The sequence below is a fragment of the Tupaia chinensis genome, unplaced genomic scaffold (assembly GCF_000334495.1).
Source record: "Tupaia chinensis unplaced genomic scaffold, TupChi_1.0 Scaffold146687_1, whole genome shotgun sequence".
Classification (NCBI taxonomy): Eukaryota; Metazoa; Chordata; class Mammalia; order Scandentia; family Tupaiidae; genus Tupaia; species Tupaia belangeri.
In genome coordinates, this window is record NW_006206544.1 from 5,081,843 (window position 1) to 5,108,780 (window position 26,938).

Here is a 26,938-nt window from a genome sequence, read left to right on the forward strand (position 1 = left end):
TTGCTTTCTGTCTCTCTGTCTCTCTGGCAAGCACATATGCCCTATAGCAAAAATCTCTCCAAAAAAAAGAGAAAGTGACAATTTCATAGCAATATTCAGTTATAGAAGCTTTAGATTTTTTTTTTTCTGATTTGCACCATCTAAATCACTATCATTGAAACTATTGGCTAAGCAAAAATAAAATCATAATATGGATTAAAATATTGAGGATAATTATGTCTTAGAATTTTTGTCAGAGTATCAGAAAAAACTTTTTGAATTAATCATGCCAATTACTTTAGATAGAAGACTGAGTTTTAAAAAAATAATTTTATTGAACTTTATTTTATTTATTTATTTATTTAAATTTGACCAGAGAGGGACAGAGTGAGAGAGAAAGTGAGAAAGCAAGCTGCCAGGTCCGGGACTCAGACCATGGTTGACCATGTGGGAGTCCAGCACCCTTAACCACCATCCCATCTGCTAGACTGAGTTTTTAATGAACATTTTTATTAAAATATTAGAACATAAAATTTACCATTTTAATCACTTTTAGGTGTTTTTAAGTATGCTCACAATGATGTATGCTATCACCACTGTCTATTTCCACAACTTTGTCATTTCTCCAGACAGAAACTTTGTTCCCATTAAACAGTAAATAGTCGTTATCCTCTGTACTTGCCCCTGGTAACCTCGATTCTACTTCCTGTCTCTAGGAATTTGCCTATTCTAGGTCCCTTGTGTAAGTGACACCATACAATAGTTGTCCTATTGTGTCTTATTTCACTGAGCATAGTATTTACTTTTCTTTTTTAAGGTTTTTGTCATAGGGCAAGCATATTCACTAAAGAGACAGAGACAGTGAGATGAAAGTGAGAAATCATGCCCCCGGGGGGTAGCCATGCCACAATCCCTTCTCTGTTCTCCTCCTGGGATATTGGGCATGCACGTGCACATCCTGGCATGATTTTCAGGTCTAGGACTCAAACTGTGGTCGATCATGTGGGAGTCCAGCATCTTAATCACCATGCCACCGCCTGGCCCTAGCAGAGTATTTTCAAAGTCATCCATGTTGTGGCATGTATCAGAGCTTTTTTTCTTTTTAGTGGCTGAATAATATTCCATTTTATGTGTATACCACATGATGTTTTTCTGTTTATTTGTTGGTGAGCATTTGGATCTGTTCCACTTTTTGGCTGTTATGAAGAATACAGCTATGAAGATCAGTACATGCGTATCTGTTTTGAATTCCTACTGTCAGTCCTTCTGAGTATATACTCAGAAGTGGAGTTGCTGGATTATATGGCAGTTTTGTTTGATTTTTTTTCCTTTTTTTTTTTGGAGAGATTTTCGCTATAGGGCGCGTGCGCTCGCCAGACAGACAGAGACAGAGAGACAGAAAGCGAGAAATCACCCTCCAGGGGGGATGGTCACGCTGCAATCCCTTCTCCTCCATTCTCCTCTCGGGATCTTGGGCACGCACGCACACACGCCTGGCATGAGTTTTAAGCCACCGGGTCCAGGACGCGAACCACGGTCGACTACGTGGGAGTCCAGCAACATAGCCATTACGCTAACTGCTGGTTCCCTTATGTTTGATTTTTTGAGAAACTGCCAAACTGTTTCCCACAGTAATTGTCCCATTTTATATTCTCACCAACAATGCATGAAGGCTCTCATGAGGGGTATCCTTCCCATGAATGTGCTTATTTCCTGTGCTCTGAATAAACTTATATGAGAAGGGTTAGCGATGGGGGAATAAAAAAGGAATTATAAATAGTAAAGCATTAGGTTTACTTATAAAGTTTGCATTTTGACATGACATACTAATGATATATAGCTCCTGATTGTGAGTTCGTTACCTAAATCGGATTTAGCTAGTTGAATCTCTTTGAGGACCCTCTAGTGCCTTTATTTCTTTCTTGCTTCGTTTTCTTGTGTATTCCAGAATTGAGAGCTTTTCCTTGTACTGTCGAAATATCTCTGTCTAAATATCTTCTTGCTCAATGCTCCACATGGACCTCAGTATTTGTAAAACTTCCTAAATGCCTGTCTCCTTCCTACTCCTTGTATCTTGGTTATTCTTCTGATCTGCCTTCTTCCCATATCAAGTTAGACCACTTCATTGGTCCAATTCTCTCATTAAGCCAGGAACTACCTCTCTTTCCACAGCAGCCCTGGGATGGGTGAGTAGGAGGTACACAGGACAGATTGGTGCCCAAGCCATGGCTAGAGTAGCTTAGGTCAGGCTAGAGAGTAGGTTGGGTTTCTATGCAAAAGAACTAACCAGATAGTGGTTTTGGTTGGACACTGGGGTCAGGATTGGGTTGTCTTAGAAAAAAATGTAACTAGGATAGGAGTGATGAGGTTGAAGAGTTAGGACAGTGTAGACATAGGATTAGGTTGGTCTTAAGGAAGTGAGGGAGAATAGGCCAGTCACTCAGAAGCACAGTGACTTCCATTGTGTTCTGGACCCGAAGCCAGAAGTATTTATAGCAGTGCAGTGGACTTTAGTTTCATTAGTGGAATAGTAAAATTAGATTTTTTTCAAAGATTCTACATTAGAACCAGCTATAATTTGGTTCATAATGAAGCCAGGTTGTTTAATGATTTCTTTAGATCTCCGGCATGGCTAGCCCAAAGCTGTCTAACCCACGGCCAGGACATGGTCCCACACAGTTATCCCAACGCTGATTGCAACTGTCAACAAGGCCCTGTTCAAATCCAGACAAATTTCTTCCTTTCATTTCCAAACACTTTCTTATTAGCAGAGGGCCAGTAATTTCATGCTCTCTTAGAAAGAACACATCATTGGAGGACTTACTTTGAGCTGGTGTCTTATCTTCATAGATTTGCTTTTTAAATGCTAAACACTTAAAAACACACATTTTACTTCTTTTGTTTGAGCGAAGGCTTTTAAGGAGTAATAGACACCACAATAAAAGCTACCTTGGTTTTCACTGTCAATAAAAGGTATTTGCGGGAAGTGCTGCTTTTTTCAAGAAGCACTTGCGTGGAGCATCGCTTAGCAACCCACAGATCAGCTTTGACACTTTATTCATCTTTAATATTCAGGTTCAAATCAAGTCTTCCTAGAGATGGGACAGATTGAATCTTTTAAACTGAGCGAGTGAAAGTTGTGATTTTCATCTTTAGGCTGGCAGTGGCATCAGAGTTTTTGTTTTATAACTTATTTTTTGTTTTATAACTTATTTGGAATTATCTTCAGCTTAGCCTCTTGGGTCCTTCTCTTCCTCTCTTTCCACTTTATTATTCTTATAGGAGAGAAAGACAGGCATCCTTAACAGGGTCTCATGCTGTGATCTCCCAGCCTTGCCAGCCAGCCAGGATCATGGATCACTGGGATGTGGCCCTGGGCATGCACAGGTCAACTGGGAAATGAAACCCACCATCTTCATATGGATTCAGCCTCGCGTAGGCAATGTGTTATCACTGTATCACCAAGATGGCCCTTCATGGTTTCTTTTTTATTCCTAAAGACCTTTCAGGGCCTTCCCTTCATTTTTGGAATCAAATTAGAATTCCTTAAAACAGCATGAGCCCTCGTGAGTTGGTTTCCACACTCTTCTCTCTTATTTTCTACTTAAGCCAAATTAAACAGCCCACTTTCCCAAACATGCTGGCTTCTGTGATACTATGATTCCCTCAGCCCACGTTGTTTCCCTGCTTTGGGAATACTCCGTGCTGGCAGTCCTGTTCATCTGTCTAGATCCATCTGGTGACTTGGGAAACTTCCCTTTGAATCCTTCAGATGGAGCTGTAGGGGCTGCTGCTTCTAGAGGTGAATGCAAATCTTGATTGTAAGGCTTACTAACATTGGATTTCAGTTGTTTTACTTTTCTCACCCACGACTAGGAATTTTTTGCAGGACAGGGATTCAGTGTTTATCCTCATCTCTGTATCCTTTCTCTGTGTTCAATTTATCTGGAGTTCTCACTCTGAAACAGCTGAATCTTTTCTCCCTTGTAATAGTTGTTCTTTATTACCGGGACATTTGACCAGAGCCAAGCCATTCATGTATAAATTTAACAGTGATTTTTTGAACTCTTTATTCTGTATCAAGGAGCTTGCTACTTATTTACTGCTGCTTGGAGGCTGTATGACAAACACCAGATAAGGGATGACGCTTGATGTAAGATGGAGTAGGAGGTCCAGAGGCTTAACAAAAAACTGAAGCATGCAGATATAAGGGAGGGGTATTCTGTAGTTTTATAAAGATTTCCACAAAAGAAAGAAATATTAAGGATTTATTTTGAATACATATTTTTAAAAAGAATTATTTATTTAATTTTATTTATGATTGTGATTATATTTTAAATTGCTGTATGGCACATGTGCTCACCAGAGAGAGACAGAGAAAGAGAGATAGAGAGTGAGAAAAAGAAAGTGAAAAAGCCAACTTCCAGGGACTTGAACAGTGGTTGGCCATGTGGCAGTCCAGTGTCTTAACCACCACACCACCTGCTGGCCCCTTGAATACATATTTTATTTTGCCCTGTTCAGTTGTTTTCCCGCCTTGGCTTTCTGCCATTTGTATCCTGGAGAACACCTCGACTCAATGATAAACTCTACCTAGTATGTACTTGTTGAATATTTAGTTTGCTCTAGGGCACACTCCCTTGCTGGAGAGGGACAGAGAGACAGAGAGGAAAAGAGAGAGAAGGGTGAAAGTGTGAAATGACTTCCCAGGGGAAGACGGCCACACCACAATCCCTTTTCCTCCTCTCTCTTCTGGGAGTGCATGCACGTGCACCTGGCATGTTTTCTTTTTCTTTTCTTCTTTCTTCCCTATCTCTTTCTTTCTCTCTTTCTTTCTCTCTTTCTCTCTTTCTCTCTTTCTTTCTCTTTTTCTTTCTTTCTTTCTTTCTTTCTTTCTTTCTTTCTTTCTTTCTTTCTTTCTTTCTTTCTTTCTTTCATTGGAGGACTTACTTTGAGCTGGTGTCTTATCTTCATAGATTTGCTTTTTAAATGCTAAACACTTAAAAACACACATTTTACTTCTTTTGTTTGAGCGAAGGCTTTTAAGGAGTAATAGACACCACAATAAAAGCTACCTTGGTTTTCACTGTCAATAAAAGGTATTTGCGGGAAGTGCTGCTTTTTTCAAGAAGCACTTGCGTGGAGCATCGCTTAGCAACCCACAGATCAGCTTTGACACTTTATTCATCTTTAATATTCAGGTTCAAATCAAGTCTTCCTAGAGATGGGACAGATTGAATCTTTTAAACTGAGCGAGTGAAAGTTGTGATTTTCATCTTTAGGCTGGCAGTGGCATCAGAGTTTTTGTTTTATAACTTATTTTTTGTTTTATAACTTATTTGGAATTATCTTCAGCTTAGCCTCTTGGGTCCTTCTCTTCCTCTCTTTCCACTTTATTATTCTTATAGGAGAGAAAGACAGGCATCCTTAACAGGGTCTCATGCTGTGATCTCCCAGCCTTGCCAGCCAGCCAGGATCATGGATCACTGGGATGTGGCCCTGGGCATGCACAGGTCAACTGGGAAATGAAACCCACCATCTTCATATGGATTCAGCCTCGCGTAGGCAATGTGTTATCACTGTATCACCAAGATGGCCCTTCATGGTTTCTTTTTTATTCCTAAAGACCTTTCAGGGCCTTCCCTTCATTTTTGGAATCAAATTAGAATTCCTTAAAACAGCATGAGCCCTCGTGAGTTGGTTTCCACACTCTTCTCTCTTATTTTCTACTTAAGCCAAATTAAACAGCCCACTTTCCCAAACATGCTGGCTTCTGTGATACTATGATTCCCTCAGCCCACGTTGTTTCCCTGCTTTGGGAATACTCCGTGCTGGCAGTCCTGTTCATCTGTCTAGATCCATCTGGTGACTTGGGAAACTTCCCTTTGAATCCTTCAGATGGAGCTGTAGGGGCTGCTGCTTCTAGAGGTGAATGCAAATCTTGATTGTAAGGCTTACTAACATTGGATTTCAGTTGTTTTACTTTTCTCACCCACGACTAGGAATTTTTTGCAGGACAGGGATTCAGTGTTTATCCTCATCTCTGTATCCTTTCTCTGTGTTCAATTTATCTGGAGTTCTCACTCTGAAACAGCTGAATCTTTTCTCCCTTGTAATAGTTGTTCTTTATTACCGGGACATTTGCCCAGAGCCAAGCCATTCATGTATAAATTTAACAGTGATTTTTTGAACTCTTTATTCTGTATCAAGGAGCTTGCTACTTATTTACTGCTGCTTGGAGGCTGTATGACAAACACCAGATAAGGGATGACGCTTGATGTAAGATGGAGTAGGAGGTCCAGAGGCTTAACAAAAAACTGAAGCATGCAGATATAAGGGAGGGGTATTCTGTAGTTTTATAAAGATTTCCACAAAAGAAAGAAATATTAAGGATTTATTTTGAATACATATTTTTAAAAAGAATTATTTATTTAATTTTATTTATGATTGTGATTATATTTTAAATTGCTGTATGGCACATGTGCTCACCAGAGAGAGACAGAGAAAGAGAGATAGAGAGTGAGAAAAAGAAAGTGAAAAAGCCAACTTCCAGGTCTGGGACTTGAACAGTGGTTGGCCATGTGGCAGTCCAGTGTCTTAACCACCACACCACCTGCTGGCCCCTTGAATACATATTTTTACAGTTAGTTTAACAACATTGACCGTGACTTCATGACATACTGATTTCATCAATTTATATATCCTAAGCCCAGAAAATACTTCCCAAAGGTTTGCTTGCTATCCGTAACTTCTGCCATGCACGACAGAATATAGATACTGTCTCACTCCTTAGTGAATTGGTGTATGTAGCTTTCTGGAATTTTTCTTTTATTCATGTATTTTAAAACTCACTAGATTTTTATTATTAATTAATTAATTTAATTTTTAGTTTTTTTGCCATAGGGCATGTATAATCACTAGAGACAGAAAGAGAGAGAGAAATCACCCCCCTCAATGGGGATGACCATGCCACAGTCCCTTCTCTATTCCTATCTCAAAATTCTTCTCCTCTATTCTCCTCCCAGGATTTTGGTCACACACGCAGATGCGCCCAGTGTGATTTTCAAGCTTCTGGGTCCAGGACTTGACTCACAGTTGTGATAATCTACCACCTTAACCACCACGCCACCTGTTGGCCCCTAGATTTTTATTTTTATACTTAGCCTATTTGGGAAAAAAACTAGAAATTTCTTTCTTTTCTTTTTTTTTTTTTTTTTTTTTTAGAGATTTTTGCTACAGGGCAGATGCACTCACTGGAGAGACAGAGACAGTGACAGAGTGAGAAATCACCCCCCAGGGGGGCTGGCCATACTGCAGTCCCTTCTCCTCTGTTCTCCTCCTGGGATATTGGATACACGCATACATGCACCTGGTGTGAGTTTCAAGCCACCAGGTCTGGGTCTCAAACTGTGGTCAGCCATGTAGGAGTCCAGTGATGTAACTGCTAAGCCATCTGCTGGCCCCTAGAAATTTCTTAAGATAATTTAAACTAGTGTCAACTTGAGAACAGTGTTAGAAATGGTAAGTTAATCTTGTAGACATTTTGTATCTAGAGCCCCTATACTTGTGGCCTCAGAAGTAAGATATAAAGATATTTCATTTTCCTCCTTGTTTTATTAGAAAATATTGAAAAATGGGCAAAAAGTAAAAGAAAAAAAACCCCTCTTATTTAAAGACAGGATAGAATTTTACAGGTTAACTATCCTTTATCCAAAGTGCTTGGGATGGGAATTATTTTGTGTGTTTTTTTTTTTTTTTTGTGGCTTTGGAATATTTGTATATATTTAATAAGTTATCTCAGGAAGGGGACCCAAGTTAAACATAAATTCATTTATGTTTCATATACATTGTATACATTTAACCTGAATGTAATTTCATATAATATTTTTGTACTGTAGCATTTTGACTGTGACCTGTCGCATGGGGTTGGTGTGGAATTTTCTACTGTGGTGTCATGTCGTTGCTCAAAAAGTTTCATATTTTGGATTTTTAATTTCCCGATTAGGGATGTTCAACGTGTATATTAAAAAAGTTTCCCGGGGACTAGCGGTTAGTGTAATGGCTATGTCGCTGGACTCCCACATAGTTGACCGTGGTTCGCGTCCCAGACCCGGTGCCTTAAAACTCAACGCCGGGCATGTGTGCATGTGTGCCCAAGATCCCAAGAGGAGAATGGAGGAGAAGGGATTGCGGAGTGGCCATCCCCCTTGGGGGGTGATTTCTTGCTTTCTGTCTCTCTGTCTCTCTCTGTCTGTCTGGTGAGCACACGCGCCCTATAGCAAAAACCTCTCCAAAAAAATAAATAAATAAATAAAAGTTTCCCCAGGCCAGCAGATGGTGTGATGGTTTAAAGCTTTAGATCCTATGGGGATGACTCCATGGTTTGAATCCTTGACTCGGCTTGACGAGCATGCCAGGTACAGTGCACGCATGCCCAAAATCACGAGGGGAGAATGGAGGAGAGTGATTTCCGTGTGGCCATCTCCTCTGGGGGGCCATTTCTCACTTATCCTCTCTCTATGTGTCTCTCTGGCGAGCACATGCTTCCTATGGCAAAAGTCTTTAAAAACAAAACAAAACAAACAAAAAGAGGGGACCGGCAGATGGCATGTTGGTTAAAGGTGCTGGACTCCCACATGTAGTAACCTCTTGTTACCATATGTAGGCTCGAGTCCTGGAGCTGGTGGTTTGCTTTCTCCCTTTCTCTTTCTGTGTCTTGCTCTGGTCAAATTAAAAATAACAACAATGAGGGAACCAGCAGTTAGCGTAATGGCTATGTCGCTGGACTCCCATGTAGTCGACCGCGGTTCGTGTCCCGGACCCGGTGGCTTGAGACTCACGCCGGGCGCGTGTGCGTGCGTGCCCAAGACCCTGAGAGGAGAATAGAGGAGAAGGGATTGCGGCGTGACCATCCCCCCTGGGGGGTGATTTCTCGCTTTCTGTCTCTATATCTCTCTCTGTCTGGCGAGCGCACGCGCCCTACAGTGAAAATCTCTCCAAAAAAAAAAAAAACAAATAACAACAGTGATAAAGGAAATAATTCTTTAAACAAACAACCAAATAAACAGAAAATAAACAGACAGAACCCCAACCATTCAGTTCTACCTTAGGCTGACATTTTGGCACTTACTGTATTGACTTCCAAAGGTATTTTTAAGTACTGTTGTTAAAAAAAAAATACACTGATGTGTTGTCTGCTATCTTTCATGATAGCAATTTTTAAACATTCCTTTTCCATACTTATCTCTTATTCTGCTTCGATCTTTATTTTTATTTATTTTTTTAGATCAGTTTATTTTTCAAACTAACAAATGAGGCACATTGTTTTTTAAAAAATAAAATTATGTAGGCATTACGTGATAGACAGTGAAGACTTCCCTTATCACCATTCTCAGGGATAATTAATGTTTTTGGCATGTGCTTTTCTAGATAATTGTGAACAATTTGTTAACATAACTTTTTTTTTTCTTTTAAATAAAAACGGGATCTCACTTCTTACACTCTCACTTGTACCTTTCACTCATGGGTGCTTTCATTTCTGGCTGCTCTTTCTTGTTATCACAGGTTGGTCTAGCACAGCCTTTTTGGTGGCTACATAATATTTCACAGACTGAATCTACTGTAACCTCGTAAGCTGGTTTTCATTAAAGGGCCTCCAATATTTTGCTATTGCGAATAACACAGCAAGCGTTTTCATATCTTGTACAAAGTGTGCATTTCTGTAGGATGGTACCTAGACATGGATTTCCATGGTTGGAGGGATTGCACAGGTACATTTTTGCTATGATTTGAAGTTTAACTTCTTTTTCAAGACATTCGATAGTATGCAATCATAATAAGGTTCTGATTTGAGGATAAATTTTGTTTAAAAGGAAAGATAGATTCCTTTCTGAGGGACCTCGTGAGACATTTATGGAGGTGTTTTTTGTTTGTTTTTCTCCTCATGTTTTAGCATGAATTTTATGTGACATGAAGAACTTTTGAGATAGTATTACTTGGTCTGCCCATTGCTTTAAAAAAGAAATCTGTGTTCTTATTGTTGGCATCCCCTTGATAATGTTTTTGTTTTTTTTGAATGTCGATATTCCTCATAATGAACCACAGTATTTTTAGTTTAGTTTTAGTCTGTATAGCGTGGTATAGGATGGATATAAAATTGTTCTATGGGGTAATTAATCTTAAATGTATGAAGATGACTCCATCAATAACCCAGGTTGTCATTATGCTTACGACTTTAAATCCTCTTATAATCTTGAAAGCATATGTTCTTTTTGAATAAAAGAAGGCTTATAAATAAACTTCAAACACATTTTATTTTACCAAAGAAAAATCTAATTGAGGCTATAACCTTTACTTCTAAAGTCATGTACTGTGAACTTTTTATACTACACACAAGTACGTGTTTAGCACTTTCTGTAGGTAATATCTTCACAAAACTCAGTTCTTTCACCTATGTTTTTTTAGTTCAATTTACTCCAGCTGTTTTTATAAATAGACATATCAAATTGCTGTTTGAGAAATATCTTCAAATTTCAGGTTCATATTTAAAAGACAAATGTGTTCCTAATTCTTTATTGCTGGGACAGTTTTTCTTTTTTTAGACAGAGTTTTTTTTGCTATAGGGCACATGCATTTGCTGGAGAGACAGAGAGACAGGAAGTGAGAAATCAACCCTCGCCCCCTGCCCTCCCAGGGGGATGGCCATGCTGCAATCCCTTCTGCTCTGTTCTCTCTGGATTTTGGGCATGCATGCATATGCACCTGGCCTCTGTTTAAGCCTCCAGGCCCAGGACTGGAACTGCAGTCAACCACATGGAGTTCAGCAATATAACCATTACGCCATCTACTGGTTCCATCTGGGCAGTTTTTCTAAGCATTTGAGGACCTCAAAAGTCAACTCATTAATCAGCGTATAGACAAATATTGGAAGATGGACATTTGTATTTAATATATAACTTTATTTTGGGTTTTTGACTTTATTTTTTGCTACTTTAAGATTTCATAATCTTTTTACTCTGCTTTGTAAATGTAAGACATTATACTTTTGAGGAGATGATAGTAGGTTAAAGATGATTTCTCTCCTCTCTCTGTTTATTTTTTTTTTTACAGGAAACAAACATCACTGTGGGTTCAAGGAGACATTTTCCGATCCAAGCTGAAAAACAGACCATCCAGTGATGGAAGTATTAATAAGATTCTTTCCAGCTTGGATGATATGTCTATTAGTGGAAACTTATCTAAAATACAAAACATGGAAAGATTTGGAGAGGTGAGTTTTCTCTAGCAAGATTGTTTTCTCAAGACTAATGTTCTGCATGTGTTTCCTAGTTGTGCACATTAAAAAGGGCAAGACTGCTTCTCTGAGATGCTGAGAGTACCAAAGTTTTAGACAGGGAGCCATCCACCTATAAAGCAGGAAGCAGAGCAAAGAAACCAATTACCCTGAAATTTAAGAAAGGCTGTAATTGAGGGAGTGCAGTGATAAAGAAAGCTACTCTCATAGGGAGAAATTTACAGGAAAAAATAGAAAAGCAAGCTTTCTATTTGGAAATTGAAATAGATATCAAAAAGAAAAATTTTAATGCACCATTTCAAAAAATAGCGGGTACTTCAAGTGGTACTTTGAATGCTTCAAATTCATGTTGATTTCTAAAAAGCAGAGTTGAAAACATAATTTGGGGCCTTTTTTTAAAAAACTGATATTTATTTTAAACATGCCATCTTAAATAGTTGATATATGTTGTCTGGTTTAATCTTCATAACTATTGGGTGTGGTGGGTCCTATTATCTGTATTTTATAGTAAGGGGATTGCATATCAGAGATGTTATAACCCAGTGTTAAACCTGATTCAGTCCGTATCTGTCTGATTCTAAACTCGTGTTTCTCTATTATGCTCTGTTCCCTTTGAATAAAAATGGAAGGGGTCTAAGAATTTGGATTAGGAGCATTTTTGAATTAGAAGCAACCCAGAAACCATTTGTTCTAGTCCCCTCCTGCACAGGTATGAGCCCGCTGTGGCGGAAACGTGACTTGCGCGGCTGCAGGGTCGTGAAGGGGTGGCCCACTGTGAGAACTGGACGCCTGCTCCCTCAATGAGATCTGCCTTCCATGTCATGCCTGCAGTGGGGACTAGCGCCCAACTTACATTGGCTTTATCTATTTATAATTTTATTTATTTATTTTACATTCTTTCACTGAGCATCATCACAGCATAGAAAATGTGATTTCCCATCCAGAATACACTGTATAGTGGCTTAATTACATATGTTATTGTCAACATATAATTTCTCATTGATTGTTTCTTGTATACGTATTCTTCTCCCCATTTCTCACCCTCTGCCATTTCCCACACCCCTCCCACACCATCTCTGTTATCTGCAGTTGCTTTCCATTCCTTTTTAAATTTTTATCCACATTTTATTGATTCACAAAATATCTCAAAGGAGCAAAAGGGGAAAACAGCTGTGAAAATATTTAAACATGGGGGCCAGCAGCTGGCATGGTGGTTAAGGGCACTGGACTCCCACATGGGCCGACTGTGGTTTGAGTCCCGGACCTGTTGGCTTGCTTTCTCACTTTCCTTATCTCTCTTTCTCACTTTGTCCCTTTCTGGTCAAATTAAAAATGAATAAATAAAATTAAATGAAGTAATTCTCTAAAAAAAAAAAAAGAAAAAATTTAAACAGCAGGATCAGCAGGTGGCATGGTTGTTGGGGCACTGGACTCCCACAGGGCCGACTGTGACTTGAGTCCCAGAACTGACGGATTGCTTTCTTACTTTCTCTCACTCTGTCTGTCTTCAATGCCTTATAGCAAATTAAAAAACAATAGTAATAAGTGAAATGAAATAAATTAAATAAATAAATAAAATCTAAAAAAAATTAAACAGCAAGTGTAGATTTATGTTTACATCAGTCAGTGGTCCTTAGACCCAGATAAGGGACTTGGACAGAGTATTATGGCTCGATCTTAGCTCTCAAGGAAGCCTGAGTGGTAGGACTTTATCAGAGCTCTCCAAGGTCAATGACTGCATCTCACACATATTTCCCTTTTTCAAAAAAGTTTATTTCCAGTGAGAAAGAGAGAGAGAGAAACATCCCTCCCTCCCAACAGGGCCCTTACGCTGTGACCCACCCCCATTCTCAGCTGGCCTGGATTACGGACACATACACACAGGCCCAGAAGGCCCAGGGAGGTCTTGGGAGGCAAACCCAGGACCTTTGCCCCCCAAACAGATATTTCCTTCTTTTTTAAACAAGAAAGACAGAGATATTTCTTCATTTTTTAAGCAAGAAAGAGAGTACTTGGAGATTAGAGAGCTCTTTCTTTGATTTTTTTTTTTTTTTTTATTCATGATAGACCACGTGCATACATGAGAGAGAGTAGGAAGCATCCTCCACAGGGTCTGGCCATGCTGCAGTCCCCGTCCAGTCCTCCAGTCTGTCAGATCTTGGGCACTTGCACGTGTGCCTAGCGAGTGTCAGGCTGTCTGAGCTGGAATTCGAGCCACACTCGCCATGTGGGATCTGGCCTTTCTTGAGTGGTGCTTTACTGCTGCACCGCAGAGCCAGCCCAAGAGTTTTCTGGAAGGAGGAAAGATGGAGACCCCTGGAGGAAGTATTGTTTAAACCCCTTTGTCTGTTCTCCAGGGCAGCCACTGACAAAGTGGCTCCAGGAACTCGTTTGAATCACCTGCCCACGAGCTTAGCCAAGGTCTTTGCTGACTCTTGTCCAAGAGCTGCAGTCTGGCCTATTAGATGCTAACAGAAAGGATCTACACTAACATTTTAATATGATGATGTCGCAAGAACATTTTTTCCTGGTCTGTTCAGCATTTCCTTCCTAGGCTGAGTTCCAGTAAATAGGGCTTTGCATTATAAACTCTGAACAGACAAATATAAACGTATTCCTCTCTCTGAGAAACACGTACCTTGCAGGAATGTAGTGCTGTCTCATAACCTGTATTACGCTCATGTCTGGTAGTTTGGACATTTCATTCTTGTACATTTTTAGAACCCAATTTGTTAAACTTAAGAATAATTACCATTTATTTGTCAGTGAAAAGGTAAGGAATGTGATATGATCACATAAAACTTAAAATAAGTAAGTTTTAAATCAAAGTATCTATTCAGATGTGGGACTACCCACCTCCCCCGAAACTCTGTGTGTGTTTGGTCTGCTATAACTAAATGCCGTAACTGGAGTAGCTCTTAAACAACAGAAGTGTATCTGTCATAGTTTTGGAGGGTAACAAGTCCCAGATTAAGGCTTCAGCAGATTCATTGTCTGGTGAGGGTCTGTTTCCTGGTTCACAGATGCTTCCTTGTGTCCTCACATGGTGGACGCCAGACAAGCTCCCTCAGGCTGCTTTTGAAAGGACACTGGGACCAGCAGTTAGTGTAATGGCTATGTCGCTGGACTCCCACGTAGTCGACCGCAGTTCGAGTCCCGGCACTGGTGGCTTAAAACTCAGGCCGTGTGTGTGTGTGTGTGTGCGCGCGCGCGCGCGCACGCGTGCCCAAGATCCTGAGAGAATGGAGGAAAAGGGATTGCAGCGTGGCCATCCTCCCTGGGGGGTGATTTCTAGCTTTTGTTTTCTCTGTCTTTCTGGGGAGCACACACGCCTTATGGCAAAAACCTCTCAAAAAACCAAAACCAAAACCAACCAAACAAACAAAAAAAACAAAAGAAAGGACACTGATTCCTTTTATGGGGGCTCCACCTCATAATCTAATCACTTCCCCAAAGTCTCAGCACTTAATACTATTACCTTGGGAGTTAGAATTTCAATATGTGATGTTGGGGCCTGGGGGGGGGGGATGCACAAACATTCAGGAATCCAGACACTCCCCTCCCTCAGTAACTATTTTCCCTTTAGCCACTTAGAATGCTTTTGTTTCTAAAATTAGAGGACAGGAATGAAAGAGTTCAGAAATGCCATGAAATAATGGTTAATGTTTTATACAGAAACATGTATATGACTTTTAGAACACTTTATAGCTACGTAGTGTTTCGTGTGAGTAACTTTCAAACCCTTTCTTGCCATTTTTATCTGGTGCAAGTGCTGGAACAATCCATGAACATGGGAAATTAGTTTACTCAAAATTGACTTCCTAGAATTAGTGATACCTTAATTATTCTTATAATTGCAAGTGAGAAAATCAGTTGAGAATGCCATAATGATTTTAATGTTTTTTAAGTTTTATACCAATATTTGGGGTAGAAGCCCATGGAAATTCTGGGTTTATTTAGTGACAGATAGTGCAAAAAAGGCAGTGTCCCTCTAGAGATTGCCTTCTCCACCGCCAAATGAAAGGTTGAAAGCAGAGATTCTAAATTAGTTTTTGCTTCCTTAGCTTACAAGAGTGTTCTCGTGATCAGTAATTACAAAGCTCTGTAATTACTTGATTGAGACGGTTTGATTGCATAGTTTTTCACGGCATAGGAGGTGAGTACAAGGGAAACGATAACCAGGACTTTCTAATGGACTAGGCTGTGTCTTTAATGAATTTGCTTAACCCACATAGGGTTATAAGAAATGGTTTTAAAAACAGAGGCTTACTTTTATTGAGCCTGGTCTTCAGTGCTGGGCTAGCCATAGTGACACATAATCAGCCAGACGGTGGGTCTAGGGTAGCTTGCTTTGTTCTCTTGCCTTGCACTGTGCTTTTCCTTTAAGGTGCTTTTCTCCTCTTCCCTACTAGCTGATAACTCTTTTTAAGAGCAGAAGTTTTTAATCTGTCCTCATCTTGATTCTATTCCTGGCCCACAAGGCCTTAATAAATATTACGTGAATGAATAAAATAGACTTAGGGTTTTTTTTTTTTTGAGAGTTTTTTACTATAGGGTGTGCACGCTCTCCCGAGAGAGAGAGACAGAGAGACAGCAGAAATCCCCCCACAAGTGGGATGGCCACACTACAATCCCTTCTCCTCCATTCTCCTCTCGGAATCTTGGGCACACACGCACATGCGCCCAACGTGAGTTTAAGCCACCAAGTCAGGGACTCGGAGCACAGTCGATTACATGAGAGTCCAGCAACATAGCCATGACACCAACTGCTGGTCCCTAGACTTATGTTTTGGGACTTAAAAAAAATGAGGATGCAGACGTGAAATTGCTAGTATCTAAGCTTTACAAGAGTAGCTATGCTCAAATACAAAATAGTATCAAGGATGAAGCGTTCATTTTGCCATTTAGGATCCTAAGGGTCTGTTGTAAACTGGGGTTATTAAAAACTGTTTTTTGGTTTTTTTTTTGAGAGGCTTTTGCTATAGGGCATGTGCGCTCGCCAGACAGACAGAGAAAGACAGCAAGACAGAAAGCAGGAAATCACCCCCCCGGGGGGATGGCCACGCCGCAATCCCTTCTCCTCCATTCTCCTCTCGGGATCTTGGGCACGCACGCACATGCGCCCGGTGTGAGTTTAAGCCACCGGGTCCGGGACTTGAACCATGGTCGACTACATGGGAGTCCAGCGACATAGCCATTATGCTAACTGCTGGTCCCGAAAACTGGTTTTAAGAAGACAGAATTTAAAGTTCATTATTTAAAGTGCAAATATTTGAGTTGAATGAGAAGCTTTGCCTGTAGCCATAACAATAACCTAAATTTCACCTGTGTGCCAGGAGCTGTTCTAAGCACGTTGCAGTGAATTAATCCCTTTAGTCCTTACAACAGCTGTATGAAATAGGCAGTATTACTAGCCCCATTTACAGAAGGCACAACTGAGATAGAGAAAGGTAAGCCCCTGGTCCAAGATCATGAAGTATGTGGTAGAACTGTCACGTGAACCCCAAGTGCCCTGGTTCCACAGTCTGCCCCAAGCCCCCTGAGCCTACAGGAAGCCACCATGAGACCTTTCGCTGCAGCTTGCTGCTCCTCCATGAGGTCTTCAGTTGGCTTTAAGGCATTATGTGTAGTAACTTTTTTTTGGAGAGGTTTTTGCTATAGGGCGCATGCACTCACCAGACAGATAGAGACAGAGAGAAAGCGAGAAATCACCCCCCAGAGGGGATGGTCATGCCGCAATCCCTTCTCCTCTGTTCTCCTCTCGGGATCTTGGGCATGCACGCACATGTGCCCGGCGTGGGTTTTAAGCCACCTGGTCCGGGACTCGAACTGCGGTCGACTACATGGGAGTCCAGCGACACAGCCATTACGCTAACTGCTGGTCCCATGTGTAGTAACTTTGAACAAAACCTTAGCTGGCCTGTCCTGCAACACTGTTTCTTGTATTACTGTTTTTACATTTTTCTTTTTCTACTTTAGGGCTATATATTAGCCCCCCAGTCAGAAGATAACCTGACAGCGATGTTAATTGATACAGGTGTCATTAATGTACAGCCAAGTTCACATACATTGACACTCAAGTGGACAAGAATGTAGTGTTCTAATTACCTCTTTGAGATATTGTGATTTATAAACTCCATCAAGTGCTCGTACGCAGAATGCACCTTCGAAAACTCTGTGATGTAAAGATGCAGTTTCTAAGGCTCCACATTTAAGCACCTTCCTTTCCCCCTCTTAGGACCGTAAGGGCCTTCCATTTCCGATCTCGGTGCCATTGGGATCTGCCCCAGGCTGTAAAACAGGGAAGCGAGAACATGCAGTTCTGTGGGTTGGAGAGGTCTCTGGTCATCAGGTGGAAGGTGTGCCAGATGGAGCCATGTGGGGGTGAAAGGCCAGGGGACTGGTGATGGACAGGGGTCCAGGTTTTAAAAGTCCTAACCAGCGAGGGAGAGAGGAGCACAGGTTTGGAGGGAGGGCTCTGATCAATTCTAACCTATGGATCAGACCCAGCTTATTATAAAGATGAACCTTTTACGTCTCATAAGTTCAAGAGCTGAAAAAACACTTGAGATGACCTACCACCTTTCCTAGCCAAATCATTTGAATCTGCTAAAAATTTCATTTTCACTTGTCCTCCAAGCTTTTGCCTTCTATTTTTACTCATTTCTATTTCAAACTCTCAATTCATGTCATTTTTCTGTTATAACTCTTCCATCTTTATTCCTTACAGTGCTGTATTTTATCTAATAGGTCTTTCCTTAATGGCATATTCCAGAACCTTCCCATAGCTAACTGCCCCCTTTTTATTGAGTTAGTCAGTAACTACTTTATCCAACTGAAGTCTGTGGACACAGTTTATGTTATTTTGGTTTTTGTCTTCACTATATAGAAAGAGCAACTGGTGGACTTTATTTTTGGAGAGGTTTTTGCTATAGGGCATGTGTGCTCGCCAGAAAGACAGAGAGACAGAAAGTGAGAAATCACCCCCAGTGGGGATGGCCACACTGCAATCCCTTCTCCTCCATTCTCCTCTCAGGATCTTGGGCATGCACGCACACACGCCCAGTGTAAGTTTAAGCCACCGGGTCTGGGACTTGAACCATGGTTGACTACATGGGAGTCCAGTGACATAGCCGTTATGCCATCTGCTGGTCCCAACTTTACATTATTACTGGTCTTTATCTAGGTCATCATCTGTGAATAAGTGTATCTTTGAAAATTGTACTTCAGACGTTTCAGTTTGTGGTCACTTTCCTGTCTTTAGAGAGGGCAGTCCAGTATTCAAGGCAAAGGTTGTTGCAATGGGGAATCTGCAAGCAGAGCCTTGTCCTTTGGGGGCAAAGCTAGGGGGCTCTTCCCTGGCCTCGGCTTCTTCATCACTGCCCATCATCCGTCTTGTGTGTTCGTTTCCTTTCAGCAGTTTCCAGAGAATTTGCATCTCCCCGGCCAGCTCAGAGCAGGAAAGAGTATGCTCTGGTATTCTGTAGGGAGAGGGCCTTGAACCCAGAGCAGATAGGAGACCTACACTGGGTTCCTGATGGTTGTGAATGTGTTCATTGTTATCATGAGGGATGAATTTGGCATACCAAAGGAGACCTAAGAGCTCCAGATAAAAAACATGTTCCAACAGCCCTCTGTTCCCCAGTTCATGAGACTGACTAATACCCCAGAATGTATTGAACTGCATTTTTTTTTTCAGAGAGGTTTTTGCTATAGGGTGCATGCGCTCACCAGAAAGACAGAGAGATAGAAAGCAAGAAATCACCTCCCAGGGGAGATGGCCACGCCGCAATCCCTTCTCCTCCATTGTCCTCTTGGGATCTTGGGCATGCACGCACACACGCCCAAGGTGAGTTTAAGCTACCCCGTCCAGGACTTGAACCATGGTCGACTACATGGGAGTCCAGTGCCATAGCCATTATGCCAACTGCTGGTCCCTAGAACTGCATTTTTGTAATAGCCCTTCAGCTCCAACTCACAGGACCTGGTACGTATTACAGGGTGGATCCCCTCACAGGAACTGGTGATACCATGTCTGTGAGTCACTGTGAGTATTCTAGGAGGCCGAAGTGTTTCTCTGTCATCCCACCAGTCACTGTTTGTGTACAGGCAAGATGAAGACCAGCGTAAAATAAGCCGTGTGCACAGACTTTATTGGAGAAAGTAATTACCGGTGACCTCACTAAAATGGTGCCAGGGTCAGCTACTCCCCAGGGCGTGGAGAGGTGTGGCTCTCATTCCCCAAAGTGCCCCAACTTCCTACAGTAGCCACAGAGGCAAAGTGAGAGGACATTGGCTTGTGCAAAAATAGCTTGATTCATGTTTTAGTAGATTTTATCAGGCCTGTACTGCTTATCCAAGCCTTTTCTCCTCTCCCCCGAAATCCTGACTTCGAAGCAGTCTCCCGTACCCTGATCCAGTCCCTCATCTGTCCCCAGACGTCTGTAGTGACTACTGTCACCTAACTGTACCCCTCCCCCCTCCCCAGTTCATTCTCCACACAGTGATCCGCTGGGAGGAAATATTTACCACATGTGAAAATCAGATATTGTTTTCATATGAATAAAGGACTTTTACCAACCAATACGAAAACACCATTTACACAAAGCAACAGGGGAACCCGCGTGGCTAGGAAACATTCAAAATGTTCTGCTTTTCATAGGAAGAGAAGAAACAGTTAAATGATGAGATGCTATTTATGTCCTTTAACTATATCAATGAAAGCATAGTAAGTAAATACATGCAGTATTGATGAAGGTCTAGGGAATACAAAATTGTTTATTTTTTGAGGGGAGATATATAGGGTGTGTACTCACGTGAGAGAGAGAGATTGACGGAGAGAGAGAAAGCATCTAATTATCTCCCTCTCTGCCCCAGGATCTTCATAGCACGATCCCTTCTCCTCCATTTTCCACTCAGGATTTTGGGTGTATACACACCCAGCGGGCCTCGATCCATGGTCAGCCATGTGGGAGTCCAGTGCCTTAACCACTATGCCACCTGTAGGCCCCATAAAAAGTTCTTAAACATTGTTGGTTGCAGTTGAAGATGTTATAGTTTTTGGAGGGTAATTTGATAATATGTAGAAGATGACTTTAAAATGAATATAACCATTCTACTTTATGACGTAAGGAAATACTAGGACAGTGTGCAGAAACCATGTGTATATAGGAAGATGTTTGTTGATCGGTTTCTAGTGTTGAATGACAGAGAACAGCCTAACCCAGAGTTGGTTAAATAATAAAATGTGGCTTACCTAGACAATGGCTTGTATGACACCATAAAATGTGATGTAGAGGTCCTTTTTATTTGCTCTGAAACGCTTCCACAATATATATTTTTTAAATCATTATTTTACTTAACTTTCTTTATTTTTATTTTGACCAGAGGTGGACAGAGTGTGAAAGGGAGATAGAGAGGGAAATGGAGAAAGCAAGCTGCCAGGTCCAGGACTCAAACCTCAGTTGGCCGTGAGGGATTCCAGCGGCCGTAATCACCATGCCACCTGCCGGCCCCATCACGATATATTTTTTAAGTGAAAAAAGTAAGTTTCGAAGTAGCATATAAAATGTCATTTCTTTTTGTAAGGAAGAAGTGTATTGCGAATGTGTATATCCCAGGGAGAATTATGGAAGACTACATTCTAGAATATAAATTGTTTGGCTTTTGATTTTAAGTATATAGGTGGCAAACAAATATGGCAAATATGTGTGTACACCTACACTCAAACACAAATATATTCTCTCACCATCCTCCCCATTCTCCTTAGCTTCTTGATACAGCTTTATCATAACTTTTTGTTAAGTAATGTGCATATTATTACTAGGTAATTATTATTCACTTTTAAAAAGGAATTATTTTATTTAACTTTACTTATTTATTTTTAATTTGACCAGAGGTGGACAGAACATGAAAGAGAGATAGAGAAGGGAATGGAGAAAGCAAGCTGCCAGGTCTGGGACTTGAACCACTGTTGGCCGTGAGGGAGTCCAGCACCCTTAGCCACCAGGGCACTTGGCAACCCCAATATTATTCACTGTTCAAGTTAAAAGGCACTGTGACTATTTTCTTTGTTTTTCCTAACGTTAATTGCTTGTCTTATTTGCATAGTTCTGTGCGCATTTGGGAAAAAACAGTGTTTCCCTCACTAAGATAATTCTCCTTTTCACCATGGACTGGTTGTCTTCACCCTAGTATGCAGTTTTGCTCCTAGGACTTTTCTTCACACTCTTTAATTGGATCCTACGTTTTTCCTTAGATGTCCTGTTCTTTTCGTTTTTTTGAAGCATATTCTATAATAGTTTTCTCAGAAAGAGAAAGGCATATTTTTATATCTTTGTTCTACCTTTATACTTAACTAAGCAGTTGAATTTTACAATTACAGGTTGAGGATCACATTTTCTTAGAACTTTGAAAGTGTTTCAGAGCTTGGAACACAAAGAGCCACCTAATTAAGGGACAGACTTAACTGGCTTTCGAATGGCTGCAAAGTCCTCAGCTAATAATGAAACCGACTGATTGGGGAGGACCCTGTCAGGCCCTCTAGGAAACTTTCCTGGCCTATCTCATGAGGGCTTATGTAGTTATTTTTTTTTTTTTTTTTAATAAAGGTTTTTACCTTAGGGTGTGTGTGCTTGCCAGAGAGAGACAGAGACAGTGAGAAGGAAAATGAGAACCCCTCCCTGACCCCCCAGAGGATGGCTATGCTGGAATCCCTTCTCCTCCATTCTCCTCCCAAGATCTTAGGCACACACACACACACACACACACACACATACACCCAGCACGATTTTTGAGCCACTGGGTCTGGGATTTGAACTGCAGTTGGCCACGTGGAAGTCGTGATACAACCATTATACCATCTGCTGGCCCCTATGCACTTCTCCCCCTCCCCCCTTTTTAAAATTTGAATTCTATTTTATGTTAGAATTTCTTATTTACATGTAATTGTACATCTTTATGGCATACAGCATGCATAAAGCATACATGCAGTATGCGATAATGAAGTCCAGGATATTACCATATTCGTTTTCAACAAAGACCCTTACCTATGGCTTGTACACTTCTTGGCCCCATCCACGTTCAGAAACTCCGGCCGTGTGCCGCTCCTTCCATCAGATACGGGTAACTGCTAACATCCCAGCATGTTGAGTGCTTATTGCAGTTGGGTGGAGCTAAGCTCACCTGCTCAGGTAGCTGCTTACCACCCAGCTAGCAAGTCTACCCTTCAGACTTTCAGCCTTTCTATTCTTCAGCTTCCTTGGGTGGTAATGTGTCCCTTCCTACTGGGGTTATACGAATGCAGATGAATGATATAACTAATTCTTGGAGACTTTATGGAGGGGCAACTTATGACTCTTTAAGAGAACCCTCTGACCTTTAGGCTTTATGATCTTGTGCTCTTCCAGCTGGTGTTTTCCTTGCACGACCTTCCGGGGATCTTGGCCTCCTTTGATTTTACTTATTCTTTAAGATTCAGCTGGCAGGCTTTCATCCTCATTTCATCTTCTTTCCTACTTCTATACTTAATATGTAGTTTTTCCCTTTATTTTTAGACTCAGAGATAGAGTAGTGAGTTGTGGTATGTTCACCCAGGACTTGTCTCCTGAGCCCCGGATGTATTATGAAACCCATGATAGGTACAGGGAGTAGTGAGAGATTTCTAACAGAAAAGACTAGTATGTGACCAATGGAAGTATACTTTTGTATATTCCTCATCAAGTGAAGAGTTCCACCTTAAAGAAGGGAGAGGAATATTATGACTGGGATTCTAGCAGATTCAAGTCCTTTGATTTTCCCGGTGAGGGAAAGGGTGAAATACGATCTCCACTGGAACAATGGTAGTGTGCTGTGACATATAGTTTAGAGAGAGCATTGCATCTGGGGACAATCTGATTTTCACGCCATAGCTCTATCGTTAAGAATTTAAGGGGGAGCATGGGCAATATTCCTAAATTCTGTGGGGTTTCTATTATTTTATCTGTGAATTAACATAACAATAACCTCCCTCCCAGAGCTATTGTAACAATCAAGCCAGCATGAGAAAAGATTAACATTGTATCTCTGCTTTTCCAAGTAGAAGAGTTACTGCAGAAGGAAACAGGCTTTCCCAACCTAGTGAGCTTAGTTCTTTAACTCCGTCTGGAAAAGGTTTGAGTGCTTTTACTAGTAACAAATGATGCTATTAAGTTGCTGTGTAGACATCTTGAATGATCTTATCCTGCATGTCTGTAAACAAGCGTGCCATGTGGCATTTGTGTGATGGTCCCTGGTAGTATTTGAAACATAATTGCACTGTATCTGTTGAGCCAGTCTGTGTTTAGGCTACTGGCCAAACCATGGTTCAATCTGCTTGAGAGTCTCTCGTTTTCTGATCTACAATAACAACTCTTTTTAAATTCTACCACATTTATACCTATGCTGCTTCGATTTAGAATTCGATTGGTATATTTCTCCGCCAATAGTTGATGTTCATTATGTATACGTGGACAATGCCGAAACCACAGTTCATTTAAGTGACTTAAAATATCAGTAATCCGTATAAAGACCCTATAAATAACATGAATCTATACACAGACATTTATAATCTATTTAAAATCTATATAAAGCAAAATTATTCATAATACCTTTCTTCAGAGCATACTTTTTTTTTTTAATTTCAGAATAATTTAGAAGAGGATGAAGACGTTGAGATGAAAAATTGTATAACCCAGGGAGACAAACTACGTGCCTTAAAGAGCCAGAGACAGCCACGCTCCTCACCATCCTGTGCATTTAGGTAGATCCATTTTTTAAGTTTGAATTTCAACGGCTTCCCTCTGTGGACAGAACATTTCAATTTCTCTTTTTAATGTCATTCTCCATTTTTGGTTTATCGCTATGGGTTTTCAGAAAAGTGATGATGCATCTTTCTATGGTTTTCTATGCAAAAGGCGTCACCCAATATTTTGCGTTCTTTATTTTATTACTGTTGGGAGTAGCTAACTTATGGAAGCTTGTTAAAAGCAACTGTTGGATCCCAGACTCTTTTGGTGTTTTATAAACTGACAAGTAGTTATCTCTGAGACTCTGTTTCAAAGTCCGCTGGAAAGTCCACCCTTCCTCTGGAGTGAGTGTCTTGAGTGGTGACCAGTCCTCACAAGTACGCTTTTGTAGTGAAGCTAGAGTGTGCAGAAAAGGATTATATGGCCACCGTCGGTCCATCCGAACGAATTAGCTTTACTTTCTGTTTTGAAAATGGAGTAAGTGATTCTTCCCTGTGCCTGTCAAGTTATAAACTATCTCGATTTTGAATTTTGAAATTACTCCTCAGAGTCAGTGGTGCCTCTTGACTTCTGACCACAACATTTGAAAGTCATTCGTAGTTGAGATTGAGTAAAAAAAAAAAAATTAAATCAAAAAAAAAAAAAAAAAGAAAGGAGAACAATGTAAAGGTCAGTGTTGATGCAAATATCAAGATTCTTCTCTGCAGGATAGTGATTGGCAAAGCCCTAATCCACAACTGAATTTAATGGGAAAGGGCTGTTTTTCTTGGGCTTCTTCCCGCATATCAGGAAGGCTGTTTTGCCAGCCTTCAGATTCACAGGGAATTTGCATGTGGTTTGTTATCTGGGAGGATTATAACATTTGAGTCAGACTGGGTCTTGAGTACTGGTTATCTAATTTAAGACATAAAGGTTCATACTGCTCAGAATCGAGGTTTTAATGTTCTATAGTGTGATAGGAAAATGGGACAGCAAGCCTGGTGTTTCATAATAACCACTAACTGCTGATAGAAAGTGGAGAAATACCTTTTATAAATTTAATTTTATTTATTCATTCATTTTAATTTGACCAGAGAGAGACACACACAGAGACAGAGAGAGAGATAAGGAGAGAAAGGGAGAGAGGGAAAGTGAGAAAGCAAGCCGCCAGGCCTGGGACTTGAACCGTGGTTGACCATGTGGGAATGTCCAGCACCTTAACCACCATGCCACCTGCTGATCCCAAGAAGTACCATGTATTGAGCACTTGGTATTGGCCAGGACCATTACTAGGTGTGCTTAGTTTGAATATGAGGTTAAGAGAGTTAGCACAGAAAATATGCCCCATTGCCAGTGTTTGGGTTGGTTGCTTGATATTAGAAGGTTAAATCGCTTCCCAATGCAATGGAGTTAGAAACAGAGTTGATATTCACATCTAGTACTGTTCAAAGTCTGCTTTTTCACTATGCATGGAATGCAGAAAAGTCAGTTTGTATTGATAATTGCTTTTTTTTTTTGCTATTTTTCCTTGAAACTCTAAAAAGTAGTTTTACATATAATAAATTTCAAACATATTTTATTTTTAAGAAATCATAAGGGAGGAAGGGATAAATTGGAGGAGGGTGTATAATAACTTGGCAACTAAATAGGCAAAATGAATGAAAGAATCTCTCTGATATAAATTGTAGCAGGCTTGCGCCAATATAGTTTTCCCATTTTCTTTCTCTTCTTGCACTCTCCCCCATTATTGTGGAATTTAGTTATAAACAGCATCCTGGTACCGTCATTGACCATGGGTACAATACCATCTTCTGATTCAAAAGCAACGTGCTATAAATACATTCAAGATGAAATAAAATGACCAAAATGGATTTCCTGCTGGCTCTAGGGTTTATTTTATAAAGTGGGTCAATACGAATGTTCGTTTGCAATGTTGCCACCTTTGTCATGTACCGTTGTACTTGTCTGACTCCATCATGAATACCTCTCAGTCTTTGTTGACGTGCTCGTGAACCTGGTGATGCGAGAGCATTTTGTCTCTGCTTTCCGCAGGTCAGATGAGATGAAAGGGCACCCTCGAGCAGTGTCCCAGCCTCTCAGGTACGGTTCCCGGCATGAGTGCTACCATTTCGTACATACATGCTACCGTTTAGGCTTGTTTCCCAGGTCTTAAACCGGTTTCTAGACAAATGCACACAGCTTTTGCTTTCTAAAGTCTATTTGTTGTTGTTGTTGTTCCAGATTGTTGTCATATGTTGTACTGTTAATGCTTTTCGTGAAGAGGATTTTTGGTTTTCTTTGTGCCCTTTGGGCTGTGTGGCTGTGGTCGGGACATGGATGTACTCGGCTCCCAGCATGCTGTGGGGCCTCCCGGCGATGAGTCCGGTCCTTAACTTTCCTCTCAGCCAGTGACTGAATTGGCCTTACCCTGCCCTCCCCTTTCTGTTAGTCCTTTGGCCTTGCCCCCCACCCCCCATTTCTATTAGTCCTTTGCCCCTCTTTTTGGCATGTGTTTGTTTCACTCCCTTATTTTCTAGTTTAATTTCCTCCTCTTTCTTCTACATCAGGAGAAAACATTAGTGTTTTTCTCTGGAAAAATGTTCCCTAAACTTTCCTGGAGTGATACCGGGCTCCAGCTGGGTGAGAACAGTACAGACGTTTGGTCAAGACTGTTGGTGAAATAGGGGAGAAGCTTGATCCGCTCTTCGCTACATGGTTATGTGCCCGTAGGTTCAGGATAGTGCAGTGGAGGCAGCTGCTGCTTTATAGAACTTTGCCGATTTTTGCTTGAGAGGCAAAACGTGCTTACACTGCTGTGTGGAGGGTGCACGACGAAGGAGAGAGTCTCTAAGTAAGTAAGTTTTCTCTAACAGACAGGAAAACCGGCCAGTTAGGTTAACTGGTTTGTCCGGGATAAAACAGA

General features: G+C 40.9%; 1 protein-coding gene across 6 annotated transcripts in view; it reads left to right on the plus strand.

Annotated features, from left to right (window-relative positions):
• The window catches only part of CDC14A (cell division cycle 14A), a 198,803-nt gene that overhangs the window by 150,294 nt on the left and 21,571 nt on the right, over positions 1–26,938 (plus strand). For 5 of the 6 annotated variants that reach the window (XM_006169037.3, XM_006169035.3, XM_006169031.3 and 2 more), the window contains exons 11-13: positions 11,089–11,248; positions 23,935–24,050; positions 26,068–26,115. In XM_006169037.3, the coding sequence (XP_006169099.1) occupies positions 11,089–11,248; positions 23,935–24,050; positions 26,068–26,115 (324 nt within the window). The remainder of the gene's footprint in view (positions 1–11,088; positions 11,249–23,934; positions 24,051–26,067; positions 26,116–26,938) is intronic. The other variant, XM_006169034.3, reaches the window with a different exon arrangement.